This window comes from Sebastes umbrosus, chromosome 20 (genome assembly GCF_015220745.1).
Source record: "Sebastes umbrosus isolate fSebUmb1 chromosome 20, fSebUmb1.pri, whole genome shotgun sequence".
NCBI classification, from domain to species: domain Eukaryota; kingdom Metazoa; phylum Chordata; class Actinopteri; order Perciformes; family Sebastidae; genus Sebastes; species Sebastes umbrosus.
In genome coordinates, this window is record NC_051288.1 from 25,918,493 (window position 1) to 25,944,826 (window position 26,334).

At 42.3% G+C, this 26,334-nt stretch overlaps 1 protein-coding gene across 1 annotated transcript; it reads right to left on the reverse strand.

The window, feature by feature from the left end:
* htra1b (HtrA serine peptidase 1b) lies at positions 1-25,358 on the reverse strand. The gene is made up of 10 exons (XM_037754178.1): positions 24,730-25,358; positions 17,021-17,120; positions 16,014-16,128; positions 15,708-15,797; positions 5,172-5,366; positions 4,488-4,520; positions 3,228-3,342; positions 2,877-2,934; positions 2,296-2,391; positions 1-638 (listed from the first exon to the last, which is right to left on the reverse strand). Exons 1-10 carry the CDS (start codon positions 25,205-25,207, stop codon positions 470-472), a joined length of 1,449 nt encoding a protein of 482 aa, XP_037610106.1. The 5' UTR covers positions 25,208-25,358; the 3' UTR covers positions 1-469.
* Positions 25,359-26,334: the final 976 nt, after the last annotated feature.

The window sequence follows — 26,334 nt, forward strand, 5'->3', positions numbered from 1 at the left end:
TCACTTTTGAAAATAATTTTATTCCCTTTATTTTAAAAAACTGTCATCAAACACATAGAGACAAAAATACTATTAAAAAAATATTCCATCAAGAACGTACACAACCAAACAGAACTACGGTGACCTGCAGTAATCTCTTTGTAGCGACAGGCGGCGTAAGTAGAATAGAAAAGGTCCGTGATGATGGAAAGTAAAATGGGATTAGAAGAATAACTAACATGAGAAGTATGACGACGGGGTTGAAGCTTTGGTTCCCGGGGTCATGACGTTGGACCTGTGAAGGTGTGCGAGCGTAACGTCATGGAAGAGCAGTGCTAATAATTACAAGTTCTTAAACGCAGTAGGTGTGGCCCCAGACGCACACACAACCCTGTTGGTGGCTTGGTTTTTCAAAGTGTTCATGATTGGTTGAAAAACACTGAGAGCCAGCTCGGGATTGGTTGACTGGTGGTTGATTGTTGTTGAGACGTCAAGGCTCGATCTCCTCGGGGACGATGGTGATGATGACGTCCTCGTTGCCTCGCCGCACCACCACTCGCAGCGTGTTGTCATTCTTTATGGCTGCGCTGACGTCACTGGCCGAGGTGATCCGCTCGCCATTGATGCTGATGATGACATCTTTGTCCTGCAGGCCAGCTCTGTCAGGAAAGAAGAGGGAGGGTGTTTGTCTTTAGCAGGATTAATCTCTTTATAACTTTTCCTTATTTTATATCTATTTACGACACATCGTTTTACGACACGCAGCTTTACGACACGTCGCTTTACGACACATTGTTATGCTTTTTATGTCACGTTACGTAAGAAAGTCTAAGGGCGGTTGTTGTTTATTTACAGTAGTTACGGTTGTTAAGTTACATTGTTATGTTACCTTGTTGCATTGTTACGCTACGTTGTTACGCTACGTTGTTACGCTACGTTGTTACGCTACGTTGTTACGCTACTTTGTTACGCTACTTTGTTACGCTACTTTGTTACGCTACTTTGTTACGTTGTGCTGTTATGTTGTGTTGTTGCATTACGTTGTTACGTTACATTGTTACGTTACGATGTTACGTTACGCTGTTACGTTACGCTGTTACGTTACGTTGTTACGTTACGTTGTTACGTTACGTTGTTAAGTTACGTTATTACGTTATCATTTTAACACAAACCATTATCTTTTTTCTAACCTTCTAAAAAAAGTAGTTTTGTTGCCTAAACCTAACCAATCGTTTCAAAACGTTAACCACGTGGCATTGTGCGTTTCTGCAAGCGTGATACGAGGCTGATATGAAACGTACGCATTAAACTTTTTTTGGTTCAGAAACGTCGACATTTAACGAATCCCAGAAAAGTAAAATGCCAACATTTTTTCTGGCGACTGGGTTGGTATGATAGTTTATAGGTTACGTTCTATTCTAACAAATCTATAACTATTTGAATCTGCAAATATGTTTAATACATGTCTAATATATTTGTATACATTTCTCTCGTGTTGTTCTTTCACATAACTATAGAGAAATATTTCAGATTTGAAGGCTTTGCTTTTATAAATAAAGCAATCAAACATCGTTTTTTTGTACCTTAAATGTAGAAGCTCTAAAGTAAAGAGAAATCAGAATTTGCTCGACTGTGACTGAAGCAGTTTGTCTTCCCTGCCAGAGTCGGACAGTCTGAGTGGGAAACACTCATGATTCTGCCTTCACTGCCAGCGTTCAGCCCGTTTCCAAATGCAAAACAGCAGCTTTGAAACCAGAAGTGAACTTTCCATATGCTGCAGTCTCCACACACAGAAGGTTCACATCTAATAAATGTCCTTTCAGCGAGATCAGATCATCCTGACTCCGGCCTGTGTGCCAAAGAAACCCACCAGACAATAAGAAAACAAACTCTACCGGCTGTTTTCTCAGGTGGAACGCTGCGGTTTGATGTCAACAAGCTTTTCAACTGGATACCAAAAATCTCCCCACGGACAAAATACTGTATATTCTGCAGGAGTGAGTCTGGAAGAGTGGGCTACCTCCAGGTCTGAGAAGTAACGCCAATGCTGAAGTGTCTTAAACCTGCATTCTGTCTACCAGCCAGCAGGGGGCGACTCCTCTGGTTGTATAGAAGTCTCTGAGAAAATGAGCCTCCTTCTCTCTTGATTTATTACCTCAGTAAACATTGTAAACATGAGTTCATGGTCTCAATCGCTAGTTTCAAGTCTTCTTGAATTAAAATTACACATCCCAAAATCTTTTAACTTGCTTTTAACAAATTGGGCAGAGAACAACAGATAATGTGAGAATAAGAAGTGCTGAGAGAGACACTCACGCCGCCGCTGGAGTCCCTCTGATGATCTCGATGACGTACGCCCCGGAGGTGACATCTGGGAAGTCTGAATGCCTCTCCTTCAGCTCTTTAGCCAGCCTGAAGAGAAAAACATGAGCTCTTCAGTAAACTTGAAAGGGGTGATGCATTGCAACTCATTTTAAATTACAACATGTGAGGCATTACTCTGGTTAATCGTGACGCTCTGGTAAAACTGCAAATTTCAAGCTTTGAAAAGCCGCAATTTGGAGGAAGCATCTTGCTTAACGCCACCTGTACCATTCAGACACCATGTACAGATTTAATCAGGTTGTTCAGGCTCAACAGATTCTTATGATCAACAAGATCCAGGTAAATTTGGAGCGTTATTTAACCTCCTTCACGACAAGCTAGTATGACATGGTTGGTACCGATGGATTCATCAGGTTTTCTAGTTTCATATGATGCCAGTATCTTTATTCTAGCTTTAAAATTGCAAGTTACATTAATGCATTAAAGAAATTACTGGCGTTAAAATGAATTTGCGTTAACATGTGTAAATAATGTGTACATTTTGCACAATGCCATCAGAAACAGGAACTTACGATGGAGTGAGACTCATCATCCTGACGCCGATGTATTTCTTCTTCTGGTATGTTTTACCTGGAGAACAAGAGGTAACGTAGAAAATGTGAGGTTTATCATCTTCTCCTGCCACTCTGTTTATCTTTTTATTAATCAAACAGGAGCTCAAGTCTACTGTAACGTAGAGAAAGACATAAAGATCTTTGACAGGCAGCTTTGCATTGTGGATATGTTTTTGGAGTTAATGTCCATGTCAATGTAAATGACTTAAAATCAACAATAACATTTATTTCTCTGACACGGGAGGCAATAAACTGTGGACACATTGCGTGTCTTCGTCCTCTCTCTGTCTCTGAAATAAAGAGTGAAACCTTTGATCATTCTTTCGTGTGACTCTGCCAGGAACTGTCTGATCTTGTCTGAGGGGATGGCGAAGGAGATTCCTGCCGTGACCTTCAGAGTGTTGATGCCAATCACCTCTCCGTCCTGCAGGACACACACACACAAACACACACACACATTCATTAGCCATTATTCCTCCAACGCCCACAGTAAAAGTCCAATATCCACACGAGGCTTGTTAAACATCATTTGTGACATCACATTGTTCTTTGTTTTAGTAACACGGCCGTCACAAAACAGACTTATAATCAGAGTCAGCTGTGATTTACATTTGTTAACGAGGACTTTATGAGTCTTGGTGTTTGTTTATATGAGATTACGTATACAGTATATATACACTCACCGGCCACTTTATTAGGTACAAGGTGTACCTAATAAAGTGGTTATTAGAGTGGTTATTTGAGTTACTGTTGCCTTTCTATCATCTCCAACCACTCTGCCCATTCTCCTCTGACCTCTGACATCAACAAGGCATTTCCGTCCACACAACTGCTGCTCACTGGATATGTTCTCTTGTTGGGACCATTCTCTGTAAACCCTAGAGATGGTTGTGCGTGAAAATCCCAGTAGATCAGCAGTTTAATACTCAGACCAGCCCGTCTGGCACCAACAACCATGCCACGTTCAAAGTCACTTAAATCCCCTTTCTTCCCCATTCTGATGCTCGGTTTGAACTTCAGTAAGTCGTCTTCACCACGTCTAGATGACGTAATGCATTGAGTTACTGCCATGTGATTGGCTGATTAGCTATTTGTGTTAACAAGCAATTGAACAGGTGTGCCTAATAAAGTGGCCGGTGAGTGTATATCTCTGTTTAACAACATATAGATGTGGTCCCAGTGATGGTGAACTCACGAATCTCAAGGTGAGACAAACTGTACTGTACATGGCTGGTTACTTTACAAACTTCGACTTTCCTGACTTGCAAAACTATCTTTTAAATTGACAAACATCAAATGTGTGATTCATGGCGTAAAGGGCGGGACTTCGCCTCTCTATCAGCTCTTCGTTCGTGTCCCGTGTTCACAACGTTCAGTATTGTTTTCATGTACAAACGTAGTAGTTTAAAGCCCAACCATGTAGCTTTTTCCTGAACCTAACTAAATAGTTTTGTTGCCTAAACCTAACAAAGTGTTTTCAATTCGCGTGTATTTACTGAGACCGAAACGTGATGCCGAGGGGTCTGACGAAGCGGCAGTATGTGACGTGTTGGGTTTTCCTTCACTCACCAGATTGACTAGTGGTCCTCCTGAGTTGCCGTACTGCAAGAAAACAACAAAGAAAGAATGTAAAAGAAAATAAATCACAATAACGTTGAGCCAATCATTCTGAAGTGAGAGAAATAAACAGATTGGTGCCGTTGCAATGAGGCATTAATGTAATAATGGATATTTCTCCATCAGTAGATTTAGATGACCTCATGTTACGTCTGCATGACCATGCTGTAATATGTGCACCTTGCACTACATGCACCAGGCTGTGGGTTTGTGTTGCTTATCAGAAGATGTGTCAGTCATTTCCAGACAACCAGCAGATCAATGCAGAACAGTGGAATCAACATTGAAAACACTTAACCTCTTCCTCTTCCCGCGTTATTTAGCCTCCTTCACGGAAAGCTAACATGACGTGGTTGGTACCGATGGATTCCTCAGTGGTTTTCTAGTTTCATATGATATCTGATATCTTGGAAGAGGTTAAACTGCATCAAACATGTATTTACATGTGTGTCAAATACACACATGGTTATCATAAACGCAAACATGCAAACAATTTGGGTCGTGTCATGTTCTCATGTTCGGTTTTGCAGAATTTGGAGACTTTTGAGAGCTGAAGCTCATGAAAGCCTCACGCTCTTTTTGCTCTCCCCACACAATGTTTCCGACCTCCCCGCCTGTCTCAGTCTCCTCACTCACGTTGATGATGGCGTCCGTCTGGATGTAGTCCATGTCGGAGTTGCGGAGGCCCAGCTCCTTGCCTCCTCTCTGGGTGGTGCTGACGATGCCGGTGGTGACGGTGTTCTGCAGGGAGAACGGGCTGCCGATGGCGACCACGAACTCGCCGGGACGCAGGTCCGACGACCGGCCGAGCAGCAGCACCGGCAGCTTCATCTGCTCCACCAAACACACAAGGGAGGGAGACAGAGAGGGTTGAAGAAAGGATGAGATACTAAATACACTTTTATTCTGGTGTTTTTTGCTTTGGTGAAGCTAAAAAAAGAAAATATCCTCCAAACTCACATCGTGTTTTTCATTTATTGGGAGGAGAAAACGGATGATGAACGGATGTTCAAAGGAACACGGATGATGAACACCAGCACAGTCACTGGACAGTTGGCTGGACTCACACAAACACGCACACACACACACACTCAGCCACACAGCTGTAAACAGCAGTTTATTCTCTCTAAGCTGTTGGAGACTGACGTGGATTTCCTGTGGAGAGCTGAGTCAGCTCTCCGTCTGGACGAGGCTTCTCTTCATTCATAACTCTGATTTAAAAAACTGTAAACCACCAGAACCGATGGCTCACTTCAGCCTCGTTTCCACCAGGACCGACCGGCGACGTTTAACATCTGAGGGTTTTTTCATTCTGTAAGAATCCAACCTCCCACTCAGTTCATTCAGGTTCATTCAATACAACTACTACGAGTATTTCCACAAGGGCTGTCAATCGATGCAAATATTTAATAGTGATTAATCGCAAATGATTCACACACTTTGTATCAGTTCAAAATGAAAGAAAGTGAAATTTGTCAAATATATAATACTCTTATCAACATGGGAGTGGACAAATATCCTTGCTTTATGCAAATGTATGTATATATTTATTACTGAAAAGAGTCTCCATACCCAATTTATGTTATTCCAACACTGTTTAGGAACCCCAGTGTGTAAAAATATTCAAATACACCATTTTAGAATAGCTGGAAATAAGACATTGCATGCAAGAAACTGCATGTGATTGTCATAAAGTGGGCATGTCTGTAAAGGGGAGACTTGTGGGAACCCATAGAGCCCATTTACATTCACATATCTGGAGGTCAGAGGTCAAGGGACCCCTTTGTAAATCGGCATGCCAGTTTTTCCTCGACAAAGTTTAGCGTAAAGTTTGGAGTGTTATTTAATTTATTTATAAGGCTATTCTTGGTCTGCTTCTATCTTACCTACGGATCTACATCCTTCAAAAAAAGTACAGGAAGGTACTGTCTTCGCTCCAAAGACTTCATCCTACTAACTGTCCCTAAAGAACGTACTGAACCGGGAAAAAAGGGCGTTCCAGTCTGCTGCTCCGTCTTCCTGGAATCAGCTACAAAATGACCTGAAACTTGGAGAGCTGCTCTCACTGAATGTGCTTCTAAAAGATTTGGAAACAAGCACATCTGGTTGCAGATGTTTTGAATGCTGAAGAGTGTTTTATCGATACCTTATGATTCTGTAATCTGCTCTTTGTCTTCGTTTGTTTTATGTCTGCAACCGTGTAACTGTGCTGCTGCCGATATTGGCCAGGACACTCTTGGAAAAGAGATTTTTGATCTCAATGAGTTTTTACTCCTGGTTGAATAAATTAAAATAACCTCCTTTGCAACTGAGCCCATAGAACCTTAAACTCTCTCTCATAACCTTCACAAAAACACTTCAATAAAAGCAGGGTGTTGTCCGTTATCTATTCCCTAATGCAGTTCTCTTCACATCAATCGATTCTCACCGACATGTGGTCAGCTGGCAGTTCTCTGTACAGTTTAAAAAGCCTTGGCTGCTGTTGCTTCAGCACTTTTCTGTCTAAAAGTAAATATGCAAGAACAAAAAAGAAGAGTATTGCCAAAAGAATGAATCACAGCCATGTGTCATTACAGCATGAGATGGGAAGGGAGAAGTCTCGTTAGATAACTCGGTGAATACGCAGCAGATTTTTATTCCTACTGTTGTTTGTTTGGCTGCAGCTTCGATGAACTGGCTCATAATTATTAACTTTTCCATCCCTGTCACTGCTGTTTCCAGTGCTAACATGGGAACGCTGAGTGTGCCCGACTGCTATTACACACACACACACACACACACACATGCACAGAGTTTATGTTGGCACTGGACGTAAAGAGCCCAGTAAAGACTTTTTTATAAGAATTAATCTGTTAAAATAGATTTTAGTAGAATTTTATTACTCTTGCAGCTGGCTGAGTCTCCACTTTATTAAAGCCAGGAAACACTCAGACTGCAGACGGCTGTTTGCTCTGCCACTGCTAATCATTTTCAGCATACATACACACTCAAAGGCATGCGCCAAAAAAATTTAAATTAACATTTTTATTGAGTGTTTAGTTTACCTTGATTTTATTAAATAAATACAAGTGGCACGAGCTCCTGGCAGTTTGGTATAAACCCAGTCAAACTCTACTAACGCTATTAAATCTGTGTCAAAATGATCGAAATCGTATTTTCTCAATCAGTTTCAACTTAACTTAACTTTTATAACTTTGGGTTATTTAATGAGAGATTTAATAATCACATTTTTCTTTGAGCCCCTTCTTCTATTACTGTCTCACATTCAGCTTTCATCTACCTTCATTATAATACTATGGATTTCCTTTCTTTATGATCATGATTATTATTATTATTTGAATGAATTTCAATTTATTTTCCACTCACTTACTTACCATTATTATTGTTATTATGATAATAATAATAATAATAATAATAATAATAATAATAATAATAATAATTTGTCTTTTTGTTTGGCTGTTTCTCCTTGCTTTCATTTTATTGTATTTTATTTTAACGCAACTGGTAGCCTTCGTCGTCGCTAGTTCTTTAATGTCGGGTTGGTGTGTCTGGGCCTATAGACCGTGACGTTCCCATTGGGTTGTGAACTGCTGTTTTGAAGCCTTGAGGTCGGCATTTTGGCCGTCGCCATCATGTTTTTTTGCAACCAGAAGTGACACGTGAGGGTGGAGCTAAGTACAACCAAACGCTGAATAAGACATTTTTAGGCGACCAAAAATGTCTTTGATGAAGTGAAAACACACTGTGAAAGGACCGGACAACGCCGTGGTAGCGACCTGTCAATCACAAGGTAGCCCCGCCCTAAAGCATCCCCTGCTTTATGGTCTATCTGACTCTAAATGGGACCATCATTTACTAAATGAACATCATGCTGTATTGAAGAAGACTTGAAACTAGAGATTGAGACCATGAACTCATGTTTACAATGTTTACTGAGGTAATAAATCAAGAGAGAAGTGGGCTCATCTTCTCATAGACTTCTATACAACCAGAGGAGTCGCCCCCTGCTGGCTGTAGAGAGAATGCAGGTTTAAGGTACTTCAGCGTTGACTCTCAGCCGTGCAGTTTGCTGATTGGCCAAACTGTGCGCCGGCCTGCTGCATGTCGTTCTACTAACGTATTTCAGCCCCAGATGTGACACCGAGCAGAGAAACTGAGACGTAAAGCAGCCGTGATGTTCGGACCTGACTTTCAACACCACACTCCACCGAGCATGACGAGCGTCTGTTTGTCTGTCAACGCGTGTGTTTATGTGTGTGTGTGTTTACGTGCATCTTGTGTCCCCGCTGATGACAGACACATGTGTCGCCCGTTTCCTCTGTTAAGTAACAAGCCTGAAGACTGTGACCCACTTTTGGTCGGGTTTAGTTAAGAGAGAGAAACATACTGTAAGTATCGAGGGACGAAGAGAGGGAAGGAGGAATGAGGTGAGAAGGGAAAGAACGAATGAAATGACAGATGTGACAGATGAGACAGATGTGTTTTACATCTCAGGGCAGCTGTGGAGCGATGAAGACATTTGCAAACAACCAATGGAGACGGATCGCAAACTGAATCTTTCTCTCTCTTTGTTTCTGATTGACGTGCACGATAAGCACATCTAAAAACCACAGGTATGCTCAACACATCTGTACATGACCAACACCTGGAGTATGTGCATTCGTGTCTATGTCTGTGTGTGTGTGTCTGTGTGTGTCCTGAGGTTTGGTGAGTCAGGGCATATGACGAAGCAAAATAAAATGTAGAGCCTGAAACAGAAGCCAGAATGTGAGATCAAAGAAGTGTGCCTCTGTGCCTAACATAACATTTACACTTTTTGCACAAAAAGCAAAAATGCTTTTCGACTTCATGTCAGGAGACATCTGGAGTTTATAAATTCTGCATTGTTTTGATGAATTATTTTCGTTAAGGGCTACTAATTCACAAAGAATGGATGGCGGCCGCTGATAGCACCATGAATCGGGTGTCTTTGTACGTCACTACACTTCCGACACACTTTCTCTGAGCGTTAACTGTTGCCGCCGATGGGTTCACGTTATAGTTAACGGAACGTCCGGTGCCTCATGCGGCGGTATCACACGACGATGAGGCATTACTTGCAACCTCTATCTGCCCCGTCTCAAGGTCCAATTTACAAAAGATATTGCGTTAATGATATTACAGCGCAAACACGGGACTTTCTCCAAGGAGAGCGTGTGAAACCAGAAGTCAATGTTGACGTATTTGTCTCGTAACTTCCGTAATTAAGTTACGGCACTATCTATGTTATTTAAACCCAAACTGCGATCTTTTCCTAAACCTAAACTAAGTCGTTTTGTTGCCTAAACCTAACCAAGTCGATCTTTTCCTAAACCTACTGTAACTAAGTAGTTTTATTTTGAAAAGACTGGAGCGGAAATTGACACGTGCGTCACGTGTTGCTGGACATTCGGAGGAAAATGCACGAAAAATACTTTGCTGAAAGTCGTGCTGAGCGTCACAAGAAAAAAAAGGGAATTTGTGTCTATGTACACGAATCAAATAGATTACATTTCGTGACAAACTGCCCTGAGACTTTCTAACACATATTTCTATACTGCAGTTTCTTATTACTCACCTAAATATACGTTAGTTGTGTTCTTCGTCAGTTTATGCTAAAATCGATTTAAATAAACCACCTGCTTGGCTGAGAGTTAGGAACTTGAAAACAAAGTTTGAACTCAATCATAAATAGATTGATAGAGTACTTATATAATACATCCAAAGTTATTCTAATGAGGTCATTCCCCCCATCATCACCACCACCGCCACCGCACACATGCACTCAAACTAAATCACCATCAAGCATATAGAGACGTATTATGAATGGACTCATTCAGCTCTTCTAATCGCAGCTTTACTCCATCGGTTCAACATAAAGCTGCTCTGTTCGCCTGCACTGAACCACAACCACAACTCATCTGAAGCCGCCGTCCAACAGCACACTTCCCGCTGAGCTCCGCCCACCGCCAACATGACCACATTTCTCGCTCTGTGGTTTTCACGATGACAAGCAACTTTGTCCGGAGTGAGATTACAAAGCCGGTGGCGCCGTGTCCAGCCGTAATTTAAGAGACGCCAACACAGCAACAAAGCAATCAAACACAAAGAGAGCACGGCAAGGAACAAAGCAGAGTTCATCGCCCCCGTCATTATTTTCTCCTTCTCATTATCTCCATTCATCTATCACGCATAAGATCTACAGCGTACAGCGAGCATGTTACAGGCTCAGTTAACCCACATCACACACACATTTCTCACCCGTAGTGTTATCCAGCCACGCAGAGAGTTTTATATTAATGTAACAGGAGGTCTTCCCCTCAACTCAATCGAGTTTTCAGCACTTAAAGCACAAAGAAATGACATTTGAAGAACTCCAGAAACACTGACTATGTTTACATGCACACTAATATTCCACTATGATTCTGAACATGACAATATAGTGAATTTGATACGGGTCATGTAAACAGCATATTCTGTTTGGATATTCTGAATTACGCCTCATTCTGAACGGAGCATTTTCAGATTAAGACGAGTGGGATCTGCAGATATTATTCAGGTTTTAGGAGCACTCTTTGGACAACTTGCGGACAGTTTAGAGAAACACTCCTACTTTAACACATATGAAACTAGAAAACCTAAAGAATCCATTGGTACCAACCATGTCATACTAGCTTGTTACGAAGGAGGATGCTGGATCAAGGTGGAATATCGCCGTGAGGCTTCACTGGATGAGTCAAGACTCAGAACAACAGCAAAGAGCTCCTGTCTGCACATGTTCAGAGGACACCTGCCTCACTGGCAACAGTACAGATCAACACTGCTGACTGGAACAATTTAAAGCAATGGTTAAAAAAATATACATTATTGTTCAGTGTGGTTTCAATCACCAAACTAAACAGGAAGGATAACGATGTAAATTGTGCCACCGTAACAGGTGAAACTAAAGTGCAATAACAGGGACAGCAAGCTAAGAACAACACTAACATATTATCACCTTTTAAGTTGGAAACATGCGAACAGTTCAGGCTGGTCTCACACAACATTCGTAGCTATACCTATGAAAATGATTGACTGTGATTCACTGTGATATTATTGTAAACGTGAACCAGAAAGTATAAAGAGCGGGGAACGCTGTGTAGAGAGGAGGTCGGCGTGAATGGGTGGGTCAAAAAATACCGGACTTCCGCCCTGGAGACCGGCGTTCGTGTCCCGTGTCAAAGTCAGCGTTGATTTATTTGTCACGTCAGTTAATAACTTAAGTAACGCCACATTGTTTCCTAAACCTAACTAAGTAGTTTTCTTGCCTAAACCTAAGGAAGTTGTTTCCTGTGACAAAAAGACTGCATGCATGTAACAAACGGAAATCGACGTGTTGCTGGTCATTTTTCGTAAGACATCATACGAACCGTTGTACGAGGACACGTTGCATATTTTGCTCATCCAGATACGGAGCAACGTTACCTCTCATTTGTAGTCCTGTTTCTGGCCACTAAATATAACTCTTTACCTTCTATCTAAAGATCAAAAGACAGTTTGGGTTATGTCGATAGTCAGGACGAAGTCAACAAAGCCTCCGTGTCTCCATCCTCTGAAGCTTATCTGCCCTGAACAAGCAGCTACATGTCTGACTGCTGCGTCTGCAAACACTTTACTGTGGAAATTACACCTAAAAAACACTGACCTGCACTATGTACAGTACACACAGAGAGATTTGTGCTACCAGACAGTGTAGTTGTGTTGACTCACTTCTTCTTTCAACACTTCTTTCTGCTGTGATTTGAATCAGTATCTCATGGAATCTCATATTTCACCTATCACCAACATTATTACAAGAAAAACGTTAAAATGATTCCACTAACTGTTGGTGTAAGCAGCTGAACATGTGTGTGTTGGGATGGATGTGTGGAGGGCTGTAAGTCATTTCTGCAGAAGAACAGTTGCCTCTTGGTTTTTGCATGTAAACCACAACCACAAAGTGCTGAGCAGTTTGAGGATTTCTGCACAATTTGATGCCCCGAAGCTCCAGTTACACCCTGCTGCTCCGCCCAAACACGCCGAGATAAAACCAAGATCTCTGTCTCTGTCTGACCGGCAAACATCAACTCACATCCTGCAGCGTCAGCGTCTCTCTGAATGTGTGTGTACGTGCATTGACTTCATGTTTTTCCCATCACATCTAAAGTTATACCTGAAACACACCTGCTTGAGCCGGCACTCTGCACTGCTCTCATACGGCGGTTACAACTGATGACGCCGTCCCGACCCACGGCGTCATCAGGAAAGCGTAGCACCCACCCTCCGTTAGCTCTGTTAGCTCTGTTGCCGTTGTTTGCGCAGCCGTCGCCATGTTGAGACCGAGCCCCCAGGAAGAGCGCCGGTCGTTGATACCAACTTTCGTAGCGGCCAAACGGCGGTACTGCAACTTTCGTGTCCGTCACGTGATGCCATTGGGCCCAAAAATACTTTTTCAACTTCCCAGTATGAACACTCTAATAGTCCTTATTTAAAAAATTATGTTTTTAAAGTTGTAAAACAAACTAATAGCTGAATCCAGAGTTATTTCTCTTCCTCCGTTCATGTGAATGAGACCCAGACCGAGGCTGGAGCGCCAAGCCGTGACGACGGAGTGACGTTGGGACCCCGTGACCGAGTCATGCGACCGAGCGGACGCTACTGCGCATGTTCCACGTGCCCGAGATCCAGGTACTTTTCCAGGCAGAAGTCGAGCCATTTAGGCTTCATGCACCACTGAGCAACTCTCATAGGAATGAACGGGGCCCCGCCTCCAACGCTGGATCCAGTTCTCTTCATACATCCACGGTGCAGAGCCACGCGAATGCATTAGAAATGCTCTGAATTTCAAATAGATTCTGTCTTTCAGAGACGATATGAGGAGCGTTTCAGTGTCCTCTGAAGGAAGATTTGATGTTCAAATGTTACATTTACAATAAACATCAGTTTCAAAATACCATAATCATGCTTGTGGTGATGTTTCTATTCTTTTGCATGTTTGTGTGACTCTGTGGAAACATCTTTACCCCACCCCCCCAAAAAAATAGACCTGCTTTCCACTGATGGCAGTTCAAGATGGCAGGAAGGATGTTTGTGTATGTGTGTATAGATGGCATTAGCAGGTCTGAACCGGCCCTCCTGACAGACTGGAGGAGGCAAAGAAAGTGCACTTTGAATTAAAAATGATCAGTCTCATTTTAAATTGACATACCCTGTTGTATTTATTGAGTTTTCTGTACTATATTGGGTAATAATTTATTTGCGATTTATGGGGATGAAAATTACATTTTAAGGTCCAATAATGTCACAGTAATACCGTGAGGAACTGATGCAGGATATACAGTATGTGGGTCCTTAAATAGAGCCTTTAATATCTACATTTAAGACTTTAAAAGTTCATAAAGTTTCTCTAATCTGGTGTGAAGAGTTGTGTAATGCATCCTGTCTGCCTTCGTAAGCACAGCTGGACTCATTGTCTGCTTTCTCTGATTATATACAGTATATTATAGATCCACAGCTTTAATTAGCCACGTTCAGTCACACTTTTTATGCTTTGGTTCTTTATTTAGGTGGGATTGATCTGACAGTCTAATATAGGATCTCAAACTCCTCGAGGCAGATTTAAACACAACATGGAGAGATGATATATTTGAGCACTTTGCTCTGGTGAGTAAATCTGGCATCAATATTTCTATTTTTACCCGTGAACTGGACGACATTCCCCTTTAAGCGTCTGACCTTGTGCAGGATGTTGCAGCTCAGTGTCTGTAGACAAATGAGACACGTTGACCTTCGTATGCTTAAACTGTTTTTCCATTGCACTCATTTTGTGGTTGAACCTCACTTCCTGAGCTGAGCCCGGCCGTCCAGTCATCCCTGGACCAGAACAAAGTGAAAAGATTCTCTCTGTCTCCTGACCCGCGCAAACAGATATCCACTTTCATGAGTCATGATATTATTTCTGCTGAGGCGCCTCGTCTCAAATATCCCACTGAGCTCAAATAAAAACTTTCCATTTAGGGAATGCTCACGAAAAGCACATTCTCCAACAAAGGAATAAATACCTGAATTTGTTTTGGAAAAATAAAAGAGAGAGGAGCGGAGACGTCTGTCTGAGAGGAGAGCTTAGAAGGAGAGAGAGGACACAAAGAGCTGCATTGTAAAACAGAACCAGACTGAGAGACAGAAAGAAAAAGATAATACGAAATGATGAAATCGAGGCGAGAGGAGGTTTCTTGCGTATATTTTATGCTATATCTCTACTGTCCTCTTGATTAAGATGCATCCCCTCTCCAAGTCTTTGTCACAATCAAATAACTCATCAGTGTGGAGAAAGCAAGCAGTCTTTTGACCGCAGTGAAAATGTTGTTTTTGAAAGGCTAAACGCCAACAAATATGGATTGAAACTGAATATTTTGTTAGATTAGAAAAAATGAGAATTTTGGAAACGATTACATCTCTCTTTTTTCAATTCAAACATTTTAACTTTTGGACTTTACAACGTTCTGGAGTTATTGGGAAAGTTTGGACCACACAAGTTGGATACAATCCTACGCAGCCGCCACTGGAATTTAATTCTACAAATAGTATAATACTAATAACATTAATGATCTTTATCTGACACTGTGCACAAATAACTAAGTGGCAAAAAAAAAATCTTTTGCATATATTATTCAGTTTATTGTGTTATTATAGCTTTAGTTATACATATGCAAATGTGATTTTGATTACTTCAGAGCAGACAAATCCCCGTGCACCCCCTGAGATCTTTGGTGCCTCGTCCTGGACCCCAGGTTGGGATCCACTGCACTAGATTTCCCAAAAAATCTGACAAATAGATAAGCTCTGCCGTCAACCTGGGACCTTCATCCCTTCCAGTAGTTTGTAAACGCCTGATTGTTCCTCTGCACATGCTCTACTTCACAGAGTTTGAAGAAGCGATAGAAACGTGATGGGTGAATGATCTTCTAGAGTGAAGACCTAAGATATCGAGCGTGATAGATGGATGCAGATTTCATGATTTCAAGGCAACTTGGAGGTCAGATGGAAGGCAAGATAAAAGGAAGAGTCCCTACAAAGACAATAAAAACAGGAATAAGAAGCATCCATCCATCCATTCATCTCTCTCTCTCTGCTCACCGGTGCTTCGATCTGGATCACAGCGATGTCGGCCTTCTCGTCCACATCCATGATCTTGGCGTCGTATGTGGCTCCGCTCTTCAGCTCCACCTGGAGGAAACATGTGACCTCACTCAGCACCAGTCACGCTGCCTTTCAATGTTTGTTTCAAACCATGTAACTAAATCATTACGTGCACATTTTGAAAAGGACATTTTCACGTTTGGAAAACAATAAATTACACAGATTAGCTAACACATTAAAATATAATTTATTACAAGAACACAATGTGAGCCTGTTTTCCCTGCACTGTCTCTGCAGCTGTACCTTGACTCGGTGCTTGTTGGCCACCACGTGAGCGTTGGTGACGATGAGTCCGTCCTCTGACACGATAAACCCGGAGCCGCTGGCTACTGCCACCTCCCGCTTAGAGAAAATCATCCTGAGCAGAAAGAGGAAGAGAAGAGGCATGTGTTAGCTCTACATGCAACACATTCTCACTACCAACTCGTCAAATACTGCCGCTTGGTCAGCACCCCTCCGACACACAGGGTCCCACTCTTGTGTTACTTTTGGACGGACCGGGGACAGCGTGTCAATATACGCTCGTTACATGCATAGTGTCCTTTCAAAATAAACTTCAGTTGTCCCTGGAAGTTAGGTTTAGGCAACACAATCACTTAGTTAGGGTTAGGAAACGATCGTGGTTGACGTTAACTTCACCGACGTAGGACTCATGTGACTCTCAGGACGGTTACCGGTTTAGTTTCACACAGGACACCAACAGCGGTCTCCTAGTTGAAAGTCTTGTCTTTCTTTGACCCGTCCACCTCCCCGCTCTCCCGCCCGCCGGCCCTGAGCCAAACTCTCACGCTCTTAAAGCTACGTCACGTTCTCTGACCTTTGAGTAAAGCCGCTGGTGGGTTTACATTTGCATTGGCTGAAAGCCTGGTTCATCACTTACAGTCGCTAAAGGGCGCCTTCGTGCACCGGCATCTGATGCCAAACGGCGATATTTGACGAGTTGAGAGTGAGAACGGGTTGCTACATACAGAGTACACACTTAATGGATGAGAATGTTGTTATTTTTCAGGTATTTGGTCATAAACCGAAGAGATGATCTGAGGATGACGCTAGATGGAAAATCAGGCGATCACCAAAGATATTACAATTAATTAATCATGAGGAGGATAGAAATGTCGGTGACAAATTTCTCGGCAATCGATCTAATATTCTGTTTGACTGGGGAAACAGTCCAGAAGCTAAAGAGAGGAAGTAGAAAGGCAGGTCACTGTTAGCGCTGTTAGGGAGTTGGATCAGGTCGTTTTTCTTACTTGCGGTACAGTTCAATATGAACGACAGCAGGTGCGATCTTCTCCACCACGTCAGCAATGAAGTTGTACTTGTAGCGAAGGCTGTCAGGATTCAGCTGAGCTGGAGGGGGAAAACACAACGTCAGTGACCTGCATCACACACACACACACACTCACACACACACACACACACCTGGCTGACCACTTCATGACCACAGTTGAATGGATTTTGCTCAGCAGCAGCAGCAGCAGAGTTACAGGAGGTCAATCATGTTTTGTACACTCTCAAACTAGAGGTGCACTCGGAGAGCGCAGACCTCCCCTAAGGTCTGTGGTAAGAAGTGTGTCTTTAAGGGCGATTGCATAATAGGAACAAATGATCTAAACCGTGCCCTCGCCGTTCAGCTTGCGCCATCATCCACATGTGTTTTTGTTTATGTTGAGATCAGCTGTACGTCGCGGAGCAGCATCGGAAAATCACTTCATTGGAAGTGGCCAGAAACAAAATAAAACTCATGCTTGCAACAGTCACCAAGTGTGCCTTGGTCGAAGTAAACTGTAATGTCACCGTGTTTGATGAGCAAAAAATGCAGAATCAACAGTCCTCCAAACGGACAAACTAACAAACAAACCAACAAACCAACAAACCAACAAACCACTGCGGTGAAAACATAACCTCCTTCCTAGACATTCAGCCTTGGCGGAGGTCATAAAACAGTTTGACCACAGTAACAGAGATGAGCTCCTGTTGCCAGGTCAGATAAAAACACCCTTTATCGGGTATACATAACGCCCTGTCTGAGTTTCATCTGCGTGTGCGGCAGGGTGGTTCAGGACGCTGTGATGGGACACAACCTGTAGCTGCTGTGTCAAACTGCATCCAGATGTGGAGTGCAGTATATGAACTGTAGTCAGCTGCTCTCACTGAAGCTTATAAAACAAAGGAAATGACTCAGAGCCTCAATAGATACGGAGAGATTGCAGAATGGGAGGTGGAGGGGGGGGGGGGGGTGTTTAGGATGTTTACTGAGAAAACTGTAACAGTCCAAGCAGAGCCGCTGCCGCTGTCACCTTACATAACCCCGTTTTTTGGTTTCACTCCAGCTGTGCTGCAACATCTGTCACAGCTACATCTTTCTTTTCTCATTTCACTGGTCATTTGTAAATCGGTTCCTCCCAGTCTGACCCGCTGGGACCAGTTACACATTCTGTGTGTGATGCTGTCGAAAACATGTTTTCTCAAAAGCAAAAGCAGCGCGTGACGGGAGCAGACACTGAGACATTAAGGCACTATTAATGTTTGTTTATGATGAAAACTCCGACCAATCACAAGCAACCAGGGACACATGATTAAAATGTCAACAATCGCAACTATACGATGCACTTTATCCACACAAGAGTTACCAGATCACTTGTGTGCTCTTTTATAACCAACATTTGTTCATGCACGAGAAGGAGAAGAGAGCTAGTGGGGACATGTCTGTCTCTGTGTCCTCAGGTCACACATCTGCAGGATCATACTGTTGTTGTATCTGAGCTGATTCACTCCACATATTTTCTTTAGATCTCATCACAGTCGCCGAGCTCGCTCCTCATCACCTCGTTCCTCGTCACCTCGTTCCTCGTCACCTCGTTTCATTTCATCGTCTTCTCATTCAGAGATTAAATGGGCTGCACTGCCCGGAGCACATAAAACGTTTTTGGGGGGGTCGGAAACAAACCAATAACAGCATTACTTTAGTTTTTAGTAGTAGTAGAGCTGTCAAAGTTAATCCGATAATAATACATTAATGCTAATTAGTGCTAAAGATACTGGTATCATATAAACTAGAAAAACCTGATCACTCCATCGGTACCAACCATGTCATACAAGCTGGTCATGAAGGAGGTTAAATAACGCTCCAAACTTACGATAAATTTTGACGAGGAAAAACTGTCAATTTCAAAGGGGTCCCTTGACCTCTGACCTCCAGATCAGTGAATGTAAATGGGTTCTATGGGTACCCACGAGTCTCCCCTTTACAGACATGCCCACTTTATGATAATCACATGCAGTTTGGGGCAAGTCATAGTCAAGTCAGCACACTGACACACTGACAGCTGTTGTTGCCTGTTGGGCTGCAGTTTGACATGTTATGATTGGAGCATATTGTTTTATGCTAAATGCAGTACCTGTGAGGGTTTCTGGACAATATCTGTCATTGTTTTGTGTTGTTAATTGATTTACAATAATAAATATATACATACATTTGCATAAAGCAGCATATTTGTCTACTCCCATGTTGATAAGAGGATTAAATACTTGACAGATCTCCCTTTAAGGTTCATTTTGAACAGATAAAAATGTGTGATTAATCTGCGGTTAATCTCGGTTAACTATGAACAATCATGCCATTAATCGTGATTGAATATTTGAATCGATTGACAGCCCTACTTTCAAGACAGATCTTCATTAAAAACATTTATATTTAGTGCAAGTCCTCAAATTCTTGACTTGAGTCTGACTTTAAGGACATTAAGTCATGTGACTCCAGTTCAGGCTGAAGTCCGACTCACATGACTTGAGTGGACACCTCCAGGACCTCCTGCAGAGTTTCTGACTGAGCAGCTGTTTGTTGTGAAAGTTCACTTCAGCCTTCAGCTGCAGCCGACCGTCTCAGACACTGATGTGTTTATGTGTGTGTGTTTGGCTGGAGGATTAGTGGTGTACCAGCTGCTGCAGCTTTGAAGTGAACTGAATGGAGGCAGTCAGGCGAGCGGAGAAACATCCAGACATCAAACGCGCTGCAGGTGTAACAGTAACAGCGGCGTGTATACGGAGGTCAAAAAAGGTCAGTTCTACGCTGACTCAGTGATTAAAGCTGCAGCAGGTACATTTTAATAATCAGAGCTCAGATGTCGGTGTCCTTGAACGCACCAACTAAAGCTCCTCTCACAACATGCACTGCAACCAATCTAGACATTACCCGGAGGAGATGTATGTGAGACCGCAAATGTGCGAATCATTCACAGATTATACCCTGCCTGCTCTGTAGTACAACGTCTGAGTAATGTCCGATTGAGCCCTTGTGTGTGAATAGAGCTGCTGAATTCACAGCAAGCGAGTGGACGTGTTGATGACGTTTTCTATCACGCGGCTGGCGCCAAACTGGAAGAAAACAAACATCCGAGGGTGAAGAAGAAGAGTCATATACATCTCCATTTAAACCGGAGATTCAGGGACTTCAGTCGGGAAGGGCTGACGCCAAAATCGTCAGACAAATTCAAGGAACGGCAAGAGACTCGTAACCTGATCCTGTCGGATGGTTTGTAACACAGAATGATCTGAGAAGCCGTCAGGTGATGGCAGCTGATTGGATGAACCGTCTATCAATCAAACTAATGAAAGCGAAGCTAACTGAAGGCGAAAACATCCCCTCACAGGACGCTGATTGGTCCGTTGTCCTGTGAGCCGGATGTAAATGCATAACTTGGAGCCTGGCAGGATGGATTTCCAAGTGACATTTGATCCTTTGTTTATGATCAAGTGAAGCTCTGAGTGCCACAGAAAGGGAAGATGGACTAACACAGGAAAAATACAGTAGAACACCAGTATTATTATTTAATACAAAAGATAAATGAAGGAGATTATTTGATCAATTGACTACATGGACGGTTTGTCTCTGCAACTCTCAAATCTAAAAACAGATGGTTTGTTTCAGACTCCTGAAGCAGCTCCAACATGTTATTCCCTCCAAAGCCAGCAGACACCCTGTTTTGAACCTAATGTGAAATGTCATTAAGAGCCGGACGAGCCTGAACTGGGAAACATTCTTCCAGTTCCTGAAAGAGTTGAGTCACCGTGCAACTGTGTTTTGTTGACGCCGTATCCAGGCCTGTCAATCGGACAAAGAGCTCACAAGTCTGCACAGGGAGCAGAAATAATAAAAGAAAACATATTGAGAAGGATCCCTTCAAATCTGGGTTAAATAACCTAGACTGACCCAGATCGAAGTTACACAATCCACCAATCAGCATCCAAGAGATGAATCATTACAGAAGACTTAACGTGGTGTGTCACGCTGACTTCTTCCAGATTTCTTTCCTAAAAAACCTCAGAGAGGAGCGATGACACAAACCTCTCCATCCCTCTCAGACGAACAGCTCAGAGATGGGAGGAGAGGAAATTAGCAGCGAGGAGAGGAGGGAAGGAAAGGAGAGAAAGTAAAGGAGGATATTAAATTAAAGGAGACGTGAGGAGTAAGGTAAACAAGAGAAGGAGAGGAAGAATTACTTGCTAGTCTTCCGTGCGAAGGTGAAAAGGGATGCATGAGGATCAGTGACTGGGAGGAGAGGAGAAAGAGAGGAATATGATGTGGGAGCAAGGAAGAGGAGAAAAGTGGAGAGGAGAGGAGAGAAGGTAACGTGGGGCAAAAAACAAATGAGAGGAGGGATGGGAATAAGGTCAGATCAGACAGTATATAAGAATCTGATGAAGTCACCGTGACGTCACCCTTTGGTTTGTGGACTGCTGTTTGAAGGCTCGAGTTCGGCATTTTGGCTATCTTGGTTTTTGGCCATCGCTAGTGACGTGACCTGTCAATCACATGTAGCCCCGCCCTAAAGCATCCCCTGCTTTATGGTCTATCTGACTCTAAATGGAACCATCATTTACTAAATGAACATCATGCTGTATTGAAGAAGACTTGCGATTGAGACCATAAACTCATGTTTACAATGTTTACTGAGGTAATAAATCAAGAGAGAAGTAGGCTCATTTTCTCACAGACTTCTATACAACCAGAGGAGTCGCCCCCTGCTGGCTGGTAGACAGAATGCAGGTTTAAGGAACTTCAGCGTTGGCTTCACTTCTCAGACCCGGAGGTTGCCCGTTGAAAAAGATAACGGCAGAGGAGAAGAAAACTGGGGGAAATGGAGGATGAGAGAAAGGAGGGGAGGGAATATGGAGAAGAATACAAAGAAGAAGCAGAAGGAGGATGTCAAGGTTGACGGGAGAACGAAGAAAGGGAATGATAAGATAACAAGAAAGGATGGAGGAGAAAAGAGGAGAAGACTTTGACCTGGTTGAACTCCACTGAGAGTCAGAACCAAACTGCACTCTGCAAACTGGTGTGTTCACAGCTGCAGCTACACTAAGTGTGTGTGTGTTCCTTAATATGCTTTCATTTCTCTCTCTCTCTCTCTGCTGTTTGTTTTTGCAGCACAGGGGAGGCAGTCAGGACCTCCTGGCCTAATTTCAAGACATGACCTTGTTAAGATAACAGAAAGAGTGTGTGTGTGTGTGTGTGTGTGTGTGTGTGTGTGTGTGTGTGTGTGTGTGAGAGAGAGAGAGAGAGGGAGGTAGAAAAACATCCCCATTTTTTGGTGCAGTGCGAGGCGCCGATGCAAATCGGACTGATCAGCAGATGGAAAGATGCCAGACAGACAGACAGACAGAGAGACAGAGACAGAGAGACGAGGACGGACAGAGATGCACCAAGAAAATAGCTTCTGATAACGTAGTTCATCTCAGATACTGATGCTGTGACTTGTTAAAATATTAAAACATTTTACATGAGTTGAAGTTGTGATGAAACACGTTTAAGTTGCAGTCCAAAACACAAACCACTGAAAACATGCTGGTGATCTAATTTAGATTCTGGTGTAATTACACGCTGTGGACTGCAGAACCAGAGGTCACACAGAGGAAGTATTAAAGCAGGACTATGTAACATTTACTGAACAGCGCCCCCTGTGGCCACAACTGATAACTACAGGATGATGGTAATAATGCTAATATGCAAATTAACAGTATAAGCAAACTAACAGATATATGTTACATGGAAATAACTTTCTAAAGTTTATTAAACTACAACTTCTTTAGGTTTAGGCAACAAAACTACAACTTTTTTAGGTTCAGGCAACAAAACTACAACTTCTTTAGGTTTAGACAACAAAACTACAACTTCCTTAGGTTTAGGCAACAAAAGTACAACTTCTTTAGGTTGAGGCGACAAAACTACAAGTTATTTAGGTTCAGGCAACAAAACTACAACTTCCTTAGGTTTAGGCAACAAAAGTACAACTTCTTTAGGTTGAGGCGACAAAACTACAAGTTATTTAGGTTTAGACAACAAAACAACAACTTTTTTAGGTTCAGGCAACAAAACTACAACTTCCTTAGGTTTAGGCAACAAAAGTACAACTTCTTTAGGTTGAGGCGACAAAACTACAACTTCTTTAGGTTTAGGTGACAAAACTACAAGTTATTTAGGTTTAGACAACAAAACTACAACTTTTTTAGGTTCAGGCAACAAAACTACAACTTCCTTAGGTTTAGGCAACAAAAGTACAACTTCTTTAGGTTGAGGCGACAAAACTACAACTTCTTTAGGTTTAGGTGACAAAACTACAAGTTATTTAGGTTTAGACAACAAAACAACAACTTTTTTAGGTTCAGGCAACAAAACTACAACTTCTTTAGGTTTAGACAACAAAACTACAACTTTTTTAGGTTCAGGCAACAAAACTACAACTTCTTTAGGTTTAGACAACAAAACTACAACTTCTTTAGGTTCAGGCAACAAAACTACAACTTTTTTAGGTTTAGACAACAAAACTACAACTTCTTTAGGTTCAGGCAACAAAACTACAACTTCTTTAGGTTTAGGTAACAAAACTACAACTTCTTTAAGTTTAGGCAACAAAACAACAACTTCATTTCTTAATGGTTTAGACAATAAAACTACAACTTCTTTAAGTTTAGGCAACAAAACTACAACTTCTTTAGGTTTAGGCAACAAAACTACAACTTACAAAACTACAACTTATTTAGGTTTAGGTAACAAAACTACAACTTCTTTAGGTTTAGGTAACAAAACTACAACTTCATTTCTTTAGGTTTAGACAATAAAACTACAACTTCTTTAGGTTTAGGTAACAAAACAACAACTTAATATCTTTAGGTTTAGGCAACAAAACTACAACTTCTTTAAGTTTAGGCAACAAAACTACAACTTCTTTAGGTTCAGGCAACAAAACTATAACTTCTTTAGGTTCAGGCAACAAAACTACAACTTCTTTAAGTTTAGGCAACAAAACTACAACTTCTTTAGGTTCAGGCAACAAAACTATAACTTCTTTAGGTTCAGGCAACAAAACTACAACTTATTTAGGTTTAGGCAACAAAACTACAGCTTCTTTAGGTTTAGGTAACAAAACTACAACTTCTTTAGGTTCAGGCAACAAAACTACAACTTCTTTAGGTTCAGGCAACAAAACTACAACTTCTTTAGGTTTAGGCAACAAAACTACAACTTACAAAACTACAACTTATTTAGGTTTAGGTAACAAAACTACAACTTCTTTAGGTTTAGGTAACAAAACTACAACTTCATTTCTTTAGGTTTAGACAATAAAACTACAATTTCTTTAAGTTTAGGCAACAAAACTACAACTTCTTTAGGTTTAGGTAACAAAACTACAACTTCATTTCTTTAGGTTTAGACAATAAAACTACAACTTCTTTAGGTTTAGGCAACAAAACTATAACGGCTTACAGTGACTGATAACGCCTATTTATGAGTCTAATCAGTATTTATTTTATATGTTACTCCATAAACGTGCCAATGAAGCTCATTTGAAAACGGATTCATGGAGGAGAAAGTTCAGTGTGTGTGTGTGTGTGGACAGATGCTGCTGAGGTCATCCAAGTTCACACATGCACACGCACACGCACACGCATCTCTCACTTGTCCCGCAGGCTCCTCTCTGGATGAAGATCACCGGCGGCTGCTGCAGCTTGATCGCCCGGTTGCTGACTCGCTTCAGCTCGCAGACGTTCCGGTAGGAGACTCCGTCGCTGCCGCACACCGGGTCGGAGCTGGTGCACGCGCACACACCGGCTGTCCCTCTCCTCCTCACGGTGCTGGAAACCTCCACACCTCCACCGGACACCACGCACTGCATCCCCTCTGCACACTCACTGTGTCCGTTACCGGAGTCGGTACCGGTGCACGGCTCGCCCTCTCCGGACGCGCACACCGGGCAGCAGTCGCAGCCGTCCAGCACATCACCGGCCAGACAGTCCGCAGGGATCGGAGCGCACTTGGATTTGTCGCACTTCTCCGAGCAGCCGATGGCGAAGCGTTTAACTATCCGAGATCCGGAGACCAGAGTCGGGCTGAAGAGCAGCACCGAGACGCTCAGGACCAGCTGGAGACGCATCATGGTGATGGAGCAAGGAGAGTCCTGCAGGAAACTCTGAGAGAAACTGAGAGATGCACTTTAAATGAATGTGCAATGCAAAGATTAGTGTGCTCTTGCAGTGTGGAAGGTCAGGATGAAAACAAACTGGTGCAGAGAGGAACTTGTGTTCTGGTTTATAAAAGCTGCAGGATAAACAGGAGAGGATTGGTGGGCGTGTGTGACGTCACTGTCAGGAGGAAGGAGGGATGCTGGAGGTGTGTGTGTGTGTGTGAGTGTGTGATGTAAATGGTGCATGTGGAAATTCACTGTGCATTTAACACAAGTAATTTTGAGGTAGTTGCATTTAACTCGAGTATTCCATTTTTTTTCTACTTTATGCTTCTCCATCACATTTCAGAGGAAACTATTGCACATTTTTCTCCACTACAGCTGTGTACAAATCATAGATAGATAGATAGTAACTTTATTGGTCCCGAGGGAAATTCAAGTTTCCAGCATCACAGTTCCATAGTGCAAAACATGTTAGTAAAAAGGCAGTAAAAAAATAGTAGTGCAAAGTACAAAGTACAAAAAAATATACCAGATATAAAAATACAAGGAGATGAAGAAAACTGTTAAAACTGAAAACTGTGCAGGGTAACAACTGTGATACACGACTATTAAAAAAGTGAATTTATCTCAGAAGAGACTGTTAAAGGTGAGTATAGTGCAGGGTAACTCCAGCAACTTAGTCTATGAAAGTGCACTGTATGCATTATTATCTGTCCTGCAGACCGTCCTCCTTTGTCCCCCCCCCCTCCCTGGAGAGGTGTTGTACAGTTTGATGGCTCGGGGGACAAAGGATTTCCTGAGTCTGTCTGTGCGATACGATCATCTTATAGGCAATGTCTATATATTAAACCATCCAACAACTAATTCAAAGTAGCACTCAGGTCTGGCATCTCCAACCTCCTCACTGTGCCTGTGGAACCAGCTCTCAGGATCACTTATAATATAAATCTAAACTTAGAACTCACCTGTTCCTCTTAGCTTTCCTCTAGGGGTTTTATAAATACTATAATTTTAGTAACTTTTAGCTTGTGTCATTAATATTTTGTCAAGAATTTTATTTAACGCTTTTAGTCGCATGTTCTTTTGTGTGTAAAATG

Excerpts from the sequence above, each read along its gene's own strand:
- htra1b (XM_037754178.1), bottom strand. The coding sequence starts at position 25,207 with ATGATGCGTCTCCAGCTGGTCCTGAGCGTCTCGGTGCTGCTCTTCAGC. Across the intron at positions 15,798-16,013 it reads CCAACAAGCACCGAGTCAAG|GTGGAGCTGAAGAGCGGAGC; the intron begins GTACAGCTGCAG and ends TGTTTCCTCCAG. Across the intron at positions 3,343-4,487 it reads GAGGACCACTAGTCAATCTG|GACGGAGAGGTGATTGGCAT; the intron begins GTGAGTGAAGGA and ends TGTGTCCTGCAG.